Source organism: Misgurnus anguillicaudatus, chromosome 9 (genome assembly GCF_027580225.2).
Source record: "Misgurnus anguillicaudatus chromosome 9, ASM2758022v2, whole genome shotgun sequence".
Taxonomy (NCBI): Eukaryota; Metazoa; Chordata; class Actinopteri; order Cypriniformes; family Cobitidae; genus Misgurnus; species Misgurnus anguillicaudatus.
Window position 1 is genome coordinate 15,346,866 of NC_073345.2, and position 16,604 is coordinate 15,363,469.

At 38.5% G+C, this 16,604-nt stretch overlaps 1 protein-coding gene across 3 annotated transcripts in view; it reads left to right on the forward strand.

The window, feature by feature from the left end:
- ppp2r2bb (protein phosphatase 2, regulatory subunit B, beta b) overlaps positions 1-16,560 on the forward strand; it is an 82,219-nt gene extending 65,659 nt beyond the window's left edge. For 2 of the 3 annotated variants that reach the window (XM_055181190.2, XM_055181191.2), the window contains exons 2-9: positions 1,544-1,641; positions 4,210-4,375; positions 4,616-4,728; positions 11,525-11,702; positions 12,776-12,940; positions 13,981-14,150; positions 15,528-15,619; positions 15,715-16,560. In XM_055181190.2, the coding sequence (XP_055037165.2) occupies positions 1,544-1,641; positions 4,210-4,375; positions 4,616-4,728; positions 11,525-11,702; positions 12,776-12,940; positions 13,981-14,150; positions 15,528-15,619; positions 15,715-15,994 (1,262 nt within the window). In that variant the 3' untranslated portion in view covers positions 15,995-16,560. Of the gene's footprint in view, positions 1-70; positions 495-1,543; positions 1,642-4,209; positions 4,376-4,615; positions 4,729-11,524; positions 11,703-12,775; positions 12,941-13,980; positions 14,151-15,527; positions 15,620-15,714 lie in introns of those variants that run through there. The other variant, XM_055181192.2, reaches the window with a different exon arrangement.
- The last annotated feature ends 44 nt before the right edge of the window (positions 16,561-16,604 follow it).

Here is a 16,604-nt window from a genome sequence, read left to right on the forward strand (position 1 = left end):
TTGTTTTAGTCCAAAGAAGGGTTGCCACGGTAACGCTGCACTTAAATTCTGCGCCAGACGATATAAAGAGATGTAGCGGGCTGAAATAACAACAAGGCTTTTCAATTCCTCGTTTTTTTGCTTTAGTTACAGCCTCCTTTTCCCTGTCTAGCTCTCTCTTCCTCTCTCTTTCAATCCTCGAAATGAAAAAACAAATATTTCATATATCAAATATCATTTCTTTGTTCGGAATACATGCAAATGTTTTCAGACTGTATCGGGGGCACTCGACTCATTTTAAGATTGCATTGCATTGTGGGTTAAACAGAGTTACCTGCGCCAAATAGAGAGAGAGAGAGAGAGAGAGAGAGAGAGAGAGAGAGAGAGAGAGAGAGAACTGCCGTTAGCAAAGCAGAAACAGTCCTCAGTATTAAAGACCGCACAGCAGCTTTATATCTGAAAACCACAGAAACCGATGCATCTCACTGAGGAAGACCAAGGCAGATGTGTGAAAGGTAGGAATCGATCGGGTTAAAAACAAGCGTTGTGAGGTGACGCGATTCAATTCGTTCGTTCTTTTGGCATTCAAGAATACCCCAGAGCGTATGATGGGATTGTGTGATCTGAAACTGTTGTTGTATGTTAGCTGGGTCAAAAGGGGATCAAACCTGCAGTTTATTTTGGAAACAGATAACTGAAAGCTCAACACAATGCCAAACAATATTTGTATATTTAATAGAGCTCTGATTTACTATCATGTTGTATTTAACATACAAATGTTTTGTCGGCATAACAAAGCATTTTAGTCACAACGCTGATTTGTCTCTCTCTGTTGTTTTGTGAGTTGCATTAATGAACCCTGGCCCACTTTTCTCCCCGTGGTGGGCTGCCGATTAGACACAGTATCATCTCACAATGGGACTCATCCAGCTATGAGGCTCTTTGAAGTGTCAAGCATCTTTTGTAGGTCTGAAGCTGGGTCACTTACAGTTCAGAGAGATGACGGATATTAGAAAGGTGTGTGTTGTAGCACAGGTAAAGAATAATGTTTATTGTTATGCGTTCGGATCCACAAACATTACAGCCTGTCTAAAAGATATCAATAGCAGAAGATTTATCTGTGTGTACGCAGGCAGGATGTGTCTGATCACACTGACCTTTATTAACATCTCTCATGAGCGTGTATAAGAGATTCTGTCACACTGTTGAATCTCAGATCAATGCTCTCAAATGTCTCTTTGCTTGTCATGTCACGCGTTTATCCCCGAGACAACATTACATATCGACGTGCTATCTGCTTCATGTCCAGTGCAATCTATCTCTTTGTGTTTACTTCACGTTACATTTCAAAGGTCTCCAATCTGGTTTAGATGATAATGTTGTTGGATGATATTTGGCGGGATTTACATAGAAGGGGGTGAGGGGTGGAGAAATCGGGTGGGTAGGGAAAGCATTTGGTGAATGAAGGTGATCTCGCATTAAAACTGGATTTTATTTAGATGTATGTGTAATATCTCAGTAAACAATATGAATAATAGAGTAATTTTCTTTGTTTACTTCACAGCTGACATCATATCAACGGTTGAGTTTAACTCTACAGGAGAGCTTCTGGCCACTGGGGATAAAGGTGGACGAGTTGTGGTCTTCCAAAGAGAACAGGAGGTAACAGTACAGGTTACTATAAACTATAAAAAATATTTGTATTTGGTGGTTTTGAATCGTGTTCTGTAGGATGTTGTGTCTGGAAACGGTTTCAAGCCCCCTCAGTGTTTTGTCTAGCAGCATGAACGTGTGAAACCCCGCTGTCCACCCCTCCTCCTATCCCATCGCCATCAGCGTTAAAGAGATTTCATGGTGTCTGTTAATCCTCACACTATGATTCATGACCCACTGTGTATCAGACCCCCTTTAACCCCCTCACACCCACAGAGGGCAAATCTGTTTCCATTAATACCCCCGTCTTCTCTCGGCTTATTGATTTAGATGCATCCCAAGGTGAACACTGACCCTGAAGGTTTGCGTGCTTTGATTGCTATTGAGATTTTCCTCGTACCCCAGACCACCGTTGTGCTTTGAGATTCACAGTCTGCCTAGCGTACGTTTTATTGCCTGGAAAAAATTATAACGTTTTAAGCGTGAAATTATTTTGGCTTTAAAAGAGCTACGGAGGGATTTAATATTAACTTGTGAATTTCCAATCGATCTTGGTTTTTGCTGATTATGTCCTATATAAAGTATCAACTTCAAACATTTAAATGTTAATTGCCGTTTTTACTGCAGTCGTGTAATAATGTGAGATTTATCATGAATGATATACTTGAAACGAACAGAAACAATGAGGTCACGCATTAAATTAAGCATGACACATTTTAAAAGTAAAAATTTTGAAACCTTTTGATCTAAACGTGTATGCCTGAAGTTAGTTTTTAGTGTAAATATTTGTGCAAACATTTTCTTTTATTACAAACTAAAATTGTGTTTAATTAAAATGTCTTTGAAATGGATGGCTTGTACAGAACAATAAAGAAAAAGCAGCTTGAAAAGTATACAATACCAGTAATAGATTTTTAATTGTGTTGAAATAAATGGTGTCTCAAAATAGCACAGCTGAGTACACTTAGAAGTGTACTTAAAAAAGTGTCTTGTATTTAAGTGCACTTTTCCCACGTGAAATTATACTGGCTAGCACCAGACCAGTCTCAGAATGAGACATGGTCTGGGAACCACATGCTCATTATCTTGTATTTGAGGCGTGGTTTACGAATGCCCAGAGCCGTTTATTGGGCACTACCAATTTCTATCAAATGTGTCTGTATGAAGCTCCTAGCCAATCTTTTCAATTTTACCAGATGACGTATGTACAGCGACGTATATTCAAGCGTCAACAACAACTTTTATCAGGTAAAGTTACATGTGCACACAGGTGAAAGCTATGCAACTAAAATGGTAGCTGTATATTGATATTGAAAAGCAACACAACTTAGTGGCACTGTGACATCCACAGTACAGGAATAATGATAATATGATATTAATAAATACCACTTAGCATTTATAAGTTAATTGTACTTCGTCGATGACGATGCCTAGCAGGTTGGTCCTATAAAACTCCATGGCTATCATGTCTTGCCATCTCTTGGATATGAAATTGTTTAACGCCAAAAGTTGCTCTTTTTTTTTAAATAAACTTGCGTGTAAAACTACTTAGAACCCTGTCTTATGCTGCGTTCAGACCAGCCGCGGTAGAGGCGTCAAGCGCTAGTTATTTCAATTTTAAGTCAATGTAAAGACGCAGTAATGCGCGTCTGGAGGTCTTGCAGTGCGAATGAGGAGTTAAGTGCGGCACGGTAGGTGCGATTCCGCCTCATGGAGCGTTGGTGCTGCAAAGGTGCTGCAAAAATTGAAAATTTTTAATTCTGTCGGAAAAACGCACCAATCAGGAGCTTGCTCTAGTAGTGATGTGAATATAGGAAGGGAGCATTTCAAAAACGCACCAATCAGGAGCTTGCTCTCGTAGTGATGTGAATATAGGAAGCGAGCGGAGTAGTAGAAGCCTATGGAAGGCCCTCCCATGATGCGAATTTCTGCATGAATGTCTTTATGACTAGAATTTCACGCGCGGCTTTCAAGTGTGAATGACGCAAGTTAACTCAGTATGTTCAAGCGGCAAACTAGACGCGAATTTGATGCCTCAAACACGACTGGTGTGAACCCACGGTAAGGCTGCATCGAAAAGTAACTTCGCGTCTGCTGCGTTGTTGGATATACAAAACTGCTTTGTTGTGTCGCATAGACGTCGTCATCGTCTTGCTGCCCCCTCCCCATTCTGTGATTAGTTCCCTATTTCAGGGGCAAAATTGGTCCATAGTTTCCATGCTAGACTTGCAGTGTGAATAAATTTGCACACAAGGCAGCATGGGGAAACTCAGGCTAACGTGTGATAGCATTTGTTAATTCTTAACACCCCACCCTGGACCCTACTACTTCTCAAACCCTGGCTACAGCCATGGCCAGGACATTTTCTAATATAACTCTGATCGTGTTTGTCTGAATAAAAACAGACGATGGCCTGAGAGTGAGTAAATCATGGAGTCATTTTCATTTTTGTGTGAACTATCTCTTTAATAAAGCTTAAGTGAGAGACTCAAAACTTTTAACAGTTTAACAGTTGTGTATATTTGTATTCTTCAGCATTGACAGATTTGGTCATTTTATCTTGTTTATTCTGCTTAGAGTAAAAACCAGCCTCATCGACGAGGAGAATACAATGTTTACAGCACCTTTCAGAGTCACGAGCCCGAGTTTGACTACTTGAAAAGCTTGGAGATCGAGGAGAAGATCAATAAGATCCGCTGGCTCCCTCAACAGAACGCTGCGTATTTCCTTCTCTCCACCAATGGTGAGCAACCCAATCTGACAGTTTTCACTACCCAGCATGCATTAAAGTTTAGTCTGGAGCAGTTGGGGATACTGGCAGTAGCAGGCTTTCATTAGCTTAATTGTTAGACATTAATCGTACCTGATTTATCTCCCGTCTATTTGTTTCCATTGAGTTAGCACATCACTTTTTTCTGATCCTGACATCACAAACACCATTTCCTCTTTCTCCTGTTGTCACTCACCTCATCTCTTTTTCCAGATAAAACTGTGAAGCTTTGGAAAATTAGCGAGCGTGATAAACGACCAGAGGGCTACAATCTAAAGGATGAAGAAGGCAGAATCCGGGATCCCACCACCATCACGGCTCTTAGGGTAAAGTCGGACTGTTGCAGTGCTGAGTTTTATACAAAATACATTTTTTAAAACTGATCCATCATTGTGGTACAATCTGTTTTTGATTAAATAAACCACACACACAAAACAAACTATCTAGACTATCTAAGGACCAATATGGAGAAGGGGAGCTTTACACTACCTCTTAATCTTTTGGCTCTAATATGTGAAGAATAAGGTCAAGCCCTGCTTTTATTTGTCAGCCATTCCCAAAGTGAAAGTGGCAACGGCCTGAACAACAGAGGTGGATTTACGGTCGATATGAGTTTTATATCTTTCCAAATGCAGCTGTCAAGGAAGAGGATACAGATAGTGACAGTATGTCCAGGTGTGACCTGCTGCTACAGCTGATGAGATCTGACCCTTCGGGCAGAGCCTTGATTCTCACAAGATGTTTCTCCATGATTGGAGTTTTTGGTTGATGGTCGCTAGGGCATCATAATAACTAATCGCAACTAATCTTGTGCAGAATAATATTTTTGTTTACATCATACACTCACCTAAAGGATTATTAGGAACACCATACTAATACTGTGTTTGAATCCCTTTTGCCTTCAAAACTGCCTTATGTCTACGTGGCATTGATTCAACAAGTTCCTGAAAGCATTCTTTAGAAATGTTGGCCCATATTGATAGGATAGCATCTTGCAGTTGATTGAGATTTGTGGGATGCACATCCAGGACATGAATCTCCCGTTCCACCACATCCCAAAGATGCTCTATCGGGTTGAGATCTGTGGGGGCCATTTTAGTACAGTGAACTCATTGTCATGTTCAAGAAACCAATTTGAGATGATTCGAGCTTTGTGACATGGTGGATTATCCTGCTGGAAGTAGCCATCAAAGGATGGGTACATGGTGGTCATAAAGGGATGGACATGGTCAGAAACAATGCTCAGGTAGGCCATGGCATTTAAACAATGCCCAATTGGCACTTAGGGGCCTAAAGTGTGCCAAGAAAACATCCCCCACAAAATTACACCACCACCACCAGCCTGCACAGTGGTAACAAGGCATGATGGATCCATGTTCTCATTCTGTTTACCCCAAATTCTGACTCTACCATCTGAATGTCTCAACAGAAATCGAGACCAATCAGACCACGCAACATTTTTACAGTCTTCAACTGTCCAATTTTGGTGAGCTTGTGCAAATTGTAGCCTCTTTTTCCTATTTGTAGTGGAGATGCGTGGTCCCCGGTGGGGTCTTCTGCTGTTGTAGCCCATCCGCCTCAAGGTTGTGCGTGTTGTGGCTTCACAAATGCTTTGCTGCATACCTCGGTTGTAACAAGTGGTTATTTCAGACCAAGTTGCTCTTCTATCAGCGTAAATCAGTCGGCCCATTCTCCTCTGACCTCTAGCATCAACAAGCCATTTTAGCCCACAGAACTGCCACATACTGGATGTTTTTCCCTTTTCACACCATTCTTTGTAAACCCCAGAAATGGTTGTGCGTGAAAATCCCAGTCACTGAGCAGATTGTGAAATACTCAGACCGGCCCATCTGGCACCAACAACCATGCCACGCTCAAAATTGCTTAAATCACCTTTCTTTCCCATTCTGACGTTCAGTTTGGAGTTCAGGAGATTGTCTTGGCCAGGACCACACCCCTAAATGCATTGAAGCAACTGCCATGTGATTGGTTGTTTAGATAATTGCATTAATGAGAAATTGAACAGGTTTTCCTAATAATCCTTTAGGTAAGTGTATGTGTGTGTGTGTGTGTGTGTGTGTGTGTGTGTGTGTGTGTGTGTGTGTGTGTGTGTGTGTGTGTGTGTGTGTGTGTGTGTGTGTGTGTGTGTGTGTGTGTGTGTGTGTGTGTGTGTAATGTATAATAATTATGTATATATAAACACACATACATGCATATAAAATTTTAAAGTGGACATTTCACAATACTTTTTTAAGCTGTCAAATAAATCTTTGGTGTCCCCAGAGCACATATGTGAAGTTTTAGCTCAAAATATTATATCGATAATTTATTATAACATTTTAAAATTGCCACTTTGTAGGTGTGTGCAAAAATGTGCTGTTTTAGGTGTGTCCTTTAAAATGCAAATGAGCTGATCTCTTCACTAAATGGCAGTATAGGCAGTTGGATAGTACAGATTAAGGGGTGGTATTATCCCCTTCTGACATCACAAGGGAAGCTGAATTTCAATGACATATTTTTTCACATGCTTACAGAGAATGGTTTATCAAAACTTAGTTACTGGGTTGATCTCAAACATGGAAAAAGTCAGATTTTCATGATATGTCCCCTATAAGAAAAAAAATGTGTATATATTATTTATATAAATAAAAATGCATATACACATGTAAATATTTTTTAAATATATAATGCATTCGTCATTAATATGTAATGTCAAACTTAAGAGCCATTTCCATGCAAGATGAAAATGCATGTCTAATTTAATATGACGCCTGTTAACATTAATTGACTACATTTCCAATATTAAAGAAAACTTTGGCTTTATAAGATTAAATCTATTTATGAGGACAAAAAATGTGCAATACTCTACTGTGTAAAATCTTATTAAAATAATGCCTCACTCCTGTTGTTTTTAAGAAACTGGTTCAACTGGTAAGTGACTGGTTTGTATAGATACAATCTTATATAAAATCTGTTTTGTTTGAGATAAAAAAGCTATCTTGCTGTGGTTATAATAATATTTCTGTAAAAATTCAGTAAACATGTTAATAAATAAATATAATATAATAAAATGGCACACTATAAAAATGTGAAAATATGCATTAACCATGACCCAACTGAATTACAGTCCTTGAGGAATATTTTATTCTCCACAATAACATGCATTGATAAATCAAATTGTGTTTATAGTTAATACAGTCAGTGTTAACTTGAATGATATAAAATGGATTATATAATTCTATAGACATATTTGGGTTACCAAATCTGGAGCAGATCCAGGTATCCAGACCTGCATGCATTATTCATTTAGCATCGCTGTATAACTGCTTCGCTTGATGATACAGTGTCTCCGGATAGCAGATATATTTATCAAAGTATCCTGAGACACCTGCATGTGTTTAAGGCCGTGCTTCTCTCTTTAACTAATAGTGAAGCGGCCCACCAGAGACTAAAGCTGAAGGGGCTGAAATACACCACATGCGTGCGTGTGTGTGTGTGCGCACAAAAGCATGATTTTTATCGCTTTACACACACTGAGCAGAGAGGAAGAGGTGGGGGATGTGGATCAAACAGGGTCTACAGGGTGTTTCTGCCCCAACCAACAGCACCACAAGACACAAACCATCTTTACTGCCGAAAATAAACAGAGAAATTTACCCGGCAATATCATGTTTGTCAGGGGGAGGGGCTTGACACTGCGAATAAAATAAAATCTATGACATCTTCAGAAGGATATCTGCATCTCTGCTTAGATCACAGGCAAAAGCCATAGTTGGGATTTATGTTTATAGACATTTTTTCCCATTTGACACATACTTTTTCAAATACAGACACTTTCTTGCTGTGACACTTCCTTACCCACAGTCTGAAATTTGTCCCATTATTATAAATCAGCACAGTGTGAATGGTTGGAAGAAAAATTGTTTCATGGACAAATCTGCAATGCTAAAGCTATGAATTATGTATATTGTGTGAGAATAATCAAATTCAGGCTCCTCTTATCGGGGGCACGCTGAACTTCCCAGCAGTCAAATTAATGCTTGATTGAAAAATAATAGCTTCAGTCAGCATAGATTGCTGCTGTCAACTCAATTCATGATGGTACACTCAGTGGGATCATTTTTATTGTTGACAGTACATTGTGTAGTGGACTACAAGCTAATGTCACGCAGTACCAAAAATTATAATATTCAGCATTACAAATAATGATCACAGTTTACTAAACATGCACGTTATGTGTGTCAGTGCTTACCAAATGTTTCCCAAAAGGGTTTGTTAGGTCTAAGACAATTTTTAAAAATGTGTAATGTTTGGCAATTTTGAGAACATGAAATATTTTACTTAAATTATAAAGAACATAAATTGATAATTATAGCTGCAAGCAGCAATTACCGGGGTCAAGCCAAAAAGGGCACAGAAGAAAGTAAAGTTGAGTTCGGATGAGCGGTTTGAAGAACCTAGAAAAATTCCCTTATTTTAGACAAAATATTATAAAAGTTATCAGGAAAAAAGCTGTGTTCTCATTCAGTGAAATCTCTCCCTCTCATCCCGAGGAGCATTGACAACTAGAACACTAAAGGAAATGTGAGTGGTGCTTGCAGTGGCAATTCTCAGCTCACAAAATGTTACAGTGGTGTTAATGAGTAAAAAGAGACCACCCCCATGTCTCTACAATGTTCTGATGCAGAGATATAGCTCTTGTAAAAACGGTTGATAAGGTGTCCTAATTAGTTGCTAGGGAGTTAATTGGCATGCACCAAGCCATGAAATGAATAATCCATGATGACTCAAGATTTTAGATGTACTGTTGGAGTAGTTTTAGGCAAAAATACCATATTTCTGTCTCAAAACCACTAGGTGGCGCAATGACAAAATTGTGCATGCAACCTCAGGTCATAACTGTGTTACATCTAGCTAGTTTTATAACTATACACTTTAATTTAGTGAAGAAACAGTTTTATGACCATATGGTTGCTTGATTTCACAGGTTTTGTTCAATTATAAGGCCAACTAGTGGTGCAAGCATACAATTTTTTTTGTGTAGCCTCAGATTGTGGTCGTACATCAGTGTATCAAATCTGGTGAAAAAATCTCTTTTCGTTGCGAAGTTATAATTTTTCGTTTTTTGCATTTTTCGGTTATTTCTGATGAACATTTTAATATAACGGCAGTAGAACTTTTTGTTCAAAAGGTAATGTAATGTTCTTCCTATGGTGTTTTCAAGTCGATCAGAATTACGCTCGCAGAGATATTCGCGCGTGTTTTTTAAGCGCTATTTTGCCGCAAAGGGTTAACCGTAAGGCGAATCCTGGCATGTTTGGTATCGTTGGACTTGGCAACTATTCAAAACTCCAAGGAAACAAGTCCCATGAAAATACGTTGATCACAGCCAAAGTTATAGGCCTATAAAACATTCGTCTAGCCACTAGGTGGCGCTGCAACGAAACTGTGCATGCACTCTCAGTTCCAGACTGGCATCTCAAGTACCAAGTGTCGTGTCAATAGGCCTAAGTTTGGTGAAGATACAGCCTAAAATCTGTGTTTTTGCGCTCTACGTAAATTTCGTTGACGCGCTATACGACAACGGATTGGTTTATCGAAATTCTTTTAATAACTTTTTGCCTTGAGTGTCTCTAGATGCTGCATACCAATTTTTGTGGCAATCGGGAAAGAGCTCTAGGACGAGTTCGCAAAAGTAGGTTTTACGAATAATTCAAAATGGCGGACAATTTTTCATGACGGAAAATGATGGAAAATGACGTCATAGGGTCCTATCGAATCGTCTTGAGCCAAGGAATCAGAGGAAACTGAAGAATTTCGTTTCTGGGACTTACAGTTCAAAAGTTATAAGCAAAAACGTAACTGCAACTTTGGACTGTTGGTGGCGCTAGCGGGTTTGAGATAGAGACTCCAAATTTGCTGTGGATATTATTTTGACTGTCCTGTATCAGTGTGCCAAATTTCATAACTTTTCTACGTACGGTTCTATGGGCTGCCAAATACCGCATTGGAACAGGAAGAAGAATAATAGTTAAGAAGAAGAAAAAGAAAACTAACGGATACAATAGGGGTCTTCGCCCATTCTGGGCTTGACCCCTAATTATACATAATAAGTATTAATAATTAATAGTAATGAATAAATATAGTATTTGTATTTTATGTATTATATTGTTGTATATTGTATTATTTTATAAATATATAACTTAATGTGTTATAGATTTCTGTGAAAAATTTGCCTGGTGTGCAATTTGTAGCCTGAGAGCAGTTAATGGATATAGTAAAGGCAGTAAAAATGAATATTATGCATTTATTCATATACAATATGCTGCCCTGCGCCCCTCAGATTGAAATTAAGATGAAGTTGTCATATGTGAGGTGATAATGATCTCTACGGCTGTCCGATGTGCGATCATCATCTTAATCTAAATAGCTGGATTTCCATTCTAACATGAAGCTTTTTTTTTCAAAATTTGCAAAAACAGCTAGCAGTCAGTCTTGTGGGTTTAATGTTTGCTATATCCAAATTTATTCGGCAAAAGCGTTTCCATATCCCTTTAGTCGCATTTACTCTTTTTCGCATAAGGCAAATACCACCTCGAGCGAGCGTAAACATTTTTTTTACGAATTAATGGATTTTTTTATTTAAAACTTGCCTGGTTTTTGATGCGAAAATGCGCCTAAAATCATGTTGATGGAAACATGGCTAATGTCTGCTGTTAATGTTAGACTGAGATTATAAAACACATCAACATCACCTATCATGCACCGGCCTTCGCGCCATGTCGCACTACCACCTTGGGTGTGCATTATTTTCGAATAATTCAACGGCCCGTCGTCAATTATTCCTTACATAATGCATAGCTATGAAACATTTCTCAACCAATCAGAATAAAGCATTCAATAGCCCTGTGCTATAAATGCTAGTAAAAGATACATTTGGTTAATGAAATGTTTTGTTTGCTGTAGTTTCATAAAATCAGTTAGGATATATTTTGCTCTATTTTATAAATGTTTTAAATAAAAACATTTATTCCCACAAAATGCATTTGCATTTGTTTCAAATATTTACACCCTCACTTTCCTTTCCTCTTGTCTTTTGTCTTCCTTGTACCCCTCTGTCAGGTGCCTGTTTTGAGGCCCATGGACCTGATGGTGGAGGCAACACCTCGTCGTATTTTCTCTAATGCACACACTTATCATATCAACTCCATCTCAGTCAACAGTGACTATGAGACATACATGTCCACGGATGACCTAAGGATCAACCTATGGAACCTGGAGATCACAAACCGAAGCTTCAGTATCCTTTCATCTTTGTAAAAAAAAATTTGTACGATTAAATATTATTCATGCATTTCAGTGATAAAATTGTGCTTGATATATCTAAGCTTTTATCTCTTTCATATTTTTTTTTAACTGTACATTTTGATAACATCAAGCACATTGTAAAGTGCACATGAATGCACATCTTCTACCGCTCTTTCTGTTTTAATGCAACAAGTTGCTACGTTGGCAGCTGGAAACGACTTACTGTAGTATAATAACAGGAAAACGATTTACTTTATTAGCAATAAATGTAGTCGTTTCATAACCATAAAAAGTGTTAATACAACGATTTGTAAAAACTCTGAATTATAGTAATATGTATATAAATCACGGTAATCCACCGCATCTTGCAAATGATTGATTTATTCTGTTTTTATTAATGCTACAGGTCATTTTCTACCCAGACACAAAAATACTGTCACCAAGCTAAAAACAAAAGGATTCTGCTAAACCACAAAGAAAACCAATAAACCGCCAGTCGACTCTCCCTGCTGTCACTTAATTCTGACAGATAACACCTCTGTGATATACATTACACCCATTACCCTTTATCAAGTGTCCGACACTAATCATGACCCCTGCCTGGCCTTCCCAAAGGTAAACGGTGTCTGGATTACTCAGGCACGTATGCCTATCGATCATCATTGATTTCCATTGTGACAGACCCTGTGGAGCTGGAATGAGAAGCTCTGCGGACAGTCCATATAGATTTGGTTAAGGGCTAGATACACAAAGCCTGTTCTTACCAAAGCGTACACTGTAAACCTCAAAACACATCTGTGATGGATAAACTGTCACTGCTAAACATATTTATGGCTGTTCTTTATTTCCTATATAGTGCTTCTCTGATTTAAGATGGTTGTGAAAGCGTAGCTGAGATGGTTTCTGTGTTTATCCAGTCCTTTGGGAAACAGAGCCGAATCCTATAGATACAGTACATACACATGAGTTATTAAATGGGATTGATGAATGATGAGGATACACGAAGTTCAATGTGTTTTCAGCGTGTGATTTGTTAGATGTTGTGCCTTCACTCTGAGCTGTCAGATATTGTGGACATAAAGCCGGCCAACATGGAAGATCTGACCGAAGTCATCACAGCGGCAGAGTTTCACCCTAACCAGTGTAACACTTTTGTGTACAGTAGCAGCAAGGGCTCAATAAGACTGTGTGATATGAGAGCATCCGCACTGTGTGACAACCACTCAAAACGTGAGTTCACAACTAGTTTAAAGGATTAGTCCATTTTCTAAAAAAAAATCCAGATAATTTACTCACCACCATGTCATCCAAAATGTTGATGTCTTTCTTTGTTCAGTCGAGAAGAAATTGTTTTTTTTTTTTGGAAAACATTCCAGGATTTTTCTCATTTTAATGGAATTTAATGGACACCAACACGTAACAGTTTTAATGCAGTTTAAAATTGCAGTTTAACGGAGTTTCAAAGGACTCTAAACGATTCCAAACGAGGCATAAGGGTCTTATCTAGCGGAACGATTGTCATTTTTGGCAAGAAAATAAAAAATATGCACTTTTAAACCACAACTTCTCGTTTATCTCCGGTCCTGACGCACCAGCGCGACCTCACATAATTGCGTAATGCCTTGGAAAGGTCACGTGTTATTTTAAACACTATACTGACACAGAGACATCTTGACGTGATGACGTTTTGCGTGAGGTCGCGCTGGCACGTCACAGGACCGAAGATAGACGAGAAGTTGTGGTTTAAAAGTGCATATTTTTTATTTTTCTTGTCAAAAATCACAATTGTTTCCTAGATAAGACCCTTATGCCTCGTTTGGGATCATTTAGAGTCTTTTGAAACTCGGTCGAAACTGCAATTTTAAACTGCATGTTACGTGTTGGGGTCCATTTAAATGAGAAAAATTCTGGAATGTTTTCCTCAGGAAACATAGTTTCTTCTCGGCTGAGCAGGGAGGGACATCGGCATTTTGGATGACATGGTGGTGAGTGAGTTGTCTGGATTATTTTTAAGAAAATTGACTAATCCTTTAGAAAACCAGGCTTGGGTCACTTGTAGGTGTCCTTGAGCAAGACTAAAGGGTTGGAACCATTTTGAAAGTCAGGACTAGACTAGTCTCTAGTGTTATTCTGGGTTAAGGTCTAGATCAAAGCTGTTTTCATAGCTTTGGATAAAAGAAAAGCATCTGTCAAAGTCATTATTTTTCAATTTAGGATTTTATACTGAAAAACAAGACAAAATGCTAAAACATTGCATTCTTCTCCATCAGTATTTGAGGAACCAGAAGACCCCAGCAATCGCTCCTTCTTCTCAGAAATCATCTCCTCCATCTCAGACGTGAAGTTCAGCCACAGCGGACGTTACTTAATGACCCGTGACTACCTCACAGTGAAGGTGTGGGACGTCAACATGGAGAACAGACCTCTGGAAACATACCAGGTCCATGACACTAAACTACAGTCATCATGGACATCTAATAGAAAACACACTTGAGACAGGGATATAACCACAACAGACATTGAGGGGGACATGTCCCCCAATAATCCGAAACTTTTAATATACATTTATATAGCCCTGAATGTGGTTTTGGTCCCCTCCAATGTTTAAGATGTGGTTACAGCCTTGACTTGAGATGGTCAATATGAAGAGTTTGGTTCCAAAACAAGATAACTTGTCAAAACTTGTTTAATATTGTGTTATGTTTTAATTGTGTTTCATTGTGCTTTTTTAGTTATGAAGGCTTAAATCAAAACAAACCAACTGCAGTTTCATTGAAATTACTTGGAATGAGATTTTTAAAAAATTATCTAGTTTTGGAACTTCATATGCACACACTTTAAAGTCACAAAATGAGCATTGAGACAATCCTCCAAAGCAAACACTTTCTGTCTTCAGTTTGCACTTGGCAAATGTTTAAAAAAATTATTGCATGTAAAAATCAACCCAGGTGGGCTGCACAGGTAAAAAGTGCACTAAAATACAAATTAAGTACACTTAGTAAATCTGCTATTTTCATGCACTCATTAGTGTATCAATATTTCAATCTCTACTATCGATATTTAAAAACACAATCAAACCCCTCTGTGTGCGTCAAACGACCTCTTCCACCGCTGCTGTAGTTGTCCATGTTCAGTTGTCTGTCATATATGACCATTCGGCAAATGTCTCAGAAGTTTGCGGGAGTGAGAAAATGGCAGAAAATTTAATAACGCCTGCAGCTTTCAAAGCCGACGTGTGGAAGCACTTTTTTACATTTACATTTTTTTACATTTTTGCTAAAAAAAGAAAAAGTATTGCAATGTATCGCAACACGCAACGTATTGTATCGTATCGTCGTGACACATTGTAGCTCGGGCAATGTGTCGTGATACGTATTGTATCGTGAGGCCCTTGCCCATACCCAGCCCTACTTATTGCACGGCTCTCTAAAATGCTTAATTCTTTTCTCAAGGAAGGTCTGTATTTGTTAAAAATGTGAAAATCAGATATTTAAAATCAATATTTCATGTCCCTTACCTTATTTATGAGGTAAATAGCTGTGTAATAAGGTTCTGATCACTCTGTCGGGATTATATGGGATATACTGTAGTAGGTCATAGGGTAAAGTATGTCATGCACTTTAAGCAAATAATGAAGAACCAGTGCTTAAACCTTAAAATTCTATAGTAGATTTTGTTAAAATATAAGATATTAATGTGAATATCATAAAACAGCACCATTTATACACAAAAGCCAGAATATTTTATAATCAGTGTTCAAAAGTGTAACAGGACAAACAAATTGTATTATTCAGTCTTGTAATTGACTCTTTTACAGGTCCATGACTACCTTAGAAGTAAACTATGCTCGCTGTACGAGAACGATTGCATCTTTGACAAGTTTGAATGTGTCTGGAATGGGACTGACAGGTACATCAGAGACAACCAAACCAGATTTCGCTAACGGTTTGTGGACTGCACTTTATGTAGTAATTTAAATAATTCTTGTATTCTTCTCCCATTAGTGTCCTGATGACAGGCTCCTACAACAACTTCTTCCGTATGTTTGATCGGAACACTAAGCGTGACGTGACGCTGGAAGCCTCTCGGGAGAACAGCAAACCCAGAGCCATCCTCAAGCCACGAAAAGTTTGTGTTGGCGGCAAACGGCGCAAAGACGAGATCAGCGTGGACAGCCTGGACTTCAGTAAGAAGATCCTTCACACGGCTTGGCACCCCAGTGAAAACATCATCGCTGTGGCCGCCACCAACAACCTCTATATTTTTCAGGACAAGATCAACTAGTCTGTAGGCACTATTTGTCAAGGACTTGGGATATGAACATTTGACTCACTAGCTGTGGACAGAGTCATCTAGAGAAACAACTCGATGGGCTTTGCCTTCAAATTAAACTGTGTCGCGATAAATCTAACCAAAATGTACAACTTAAAGGTGCACTGCAAACCACAGACAACGACTTTGGACTGCTTTTATTTCACTTTCCATTAACCCCCTCGCTGTGGCTTTTGTTGGTTATACACAGCAATACAGAAAAAAATGTTTTACATTTTAAGTTACTAAGCACTTTTTTGGTTTGTAGAGGTTAATGCATTGGCAAACTCGGAGGCAAGTGATGTAAAAAAGCCTTGTTGAAACAAAACAGTATTCAGCAAACATCATCGGATTCTGAAATCTTGTCAGGACTTAGAACGCAGATGGCTGTGAACATAGAAATATGTTGGTGTTGAACGCAGCTGAGGGTCAATTGATGCAACAAACATAGGAATGCTGTAAAATTCAAATGTAGCAAAAGTTGAATGCTTTTTGTTCCAATTTTATAAAAAATTCAATAAAAATCAGGATCAACTATTTTATTCTTTCTGGGATTTTCACGTTCTGGAAGAAAACTACAAAA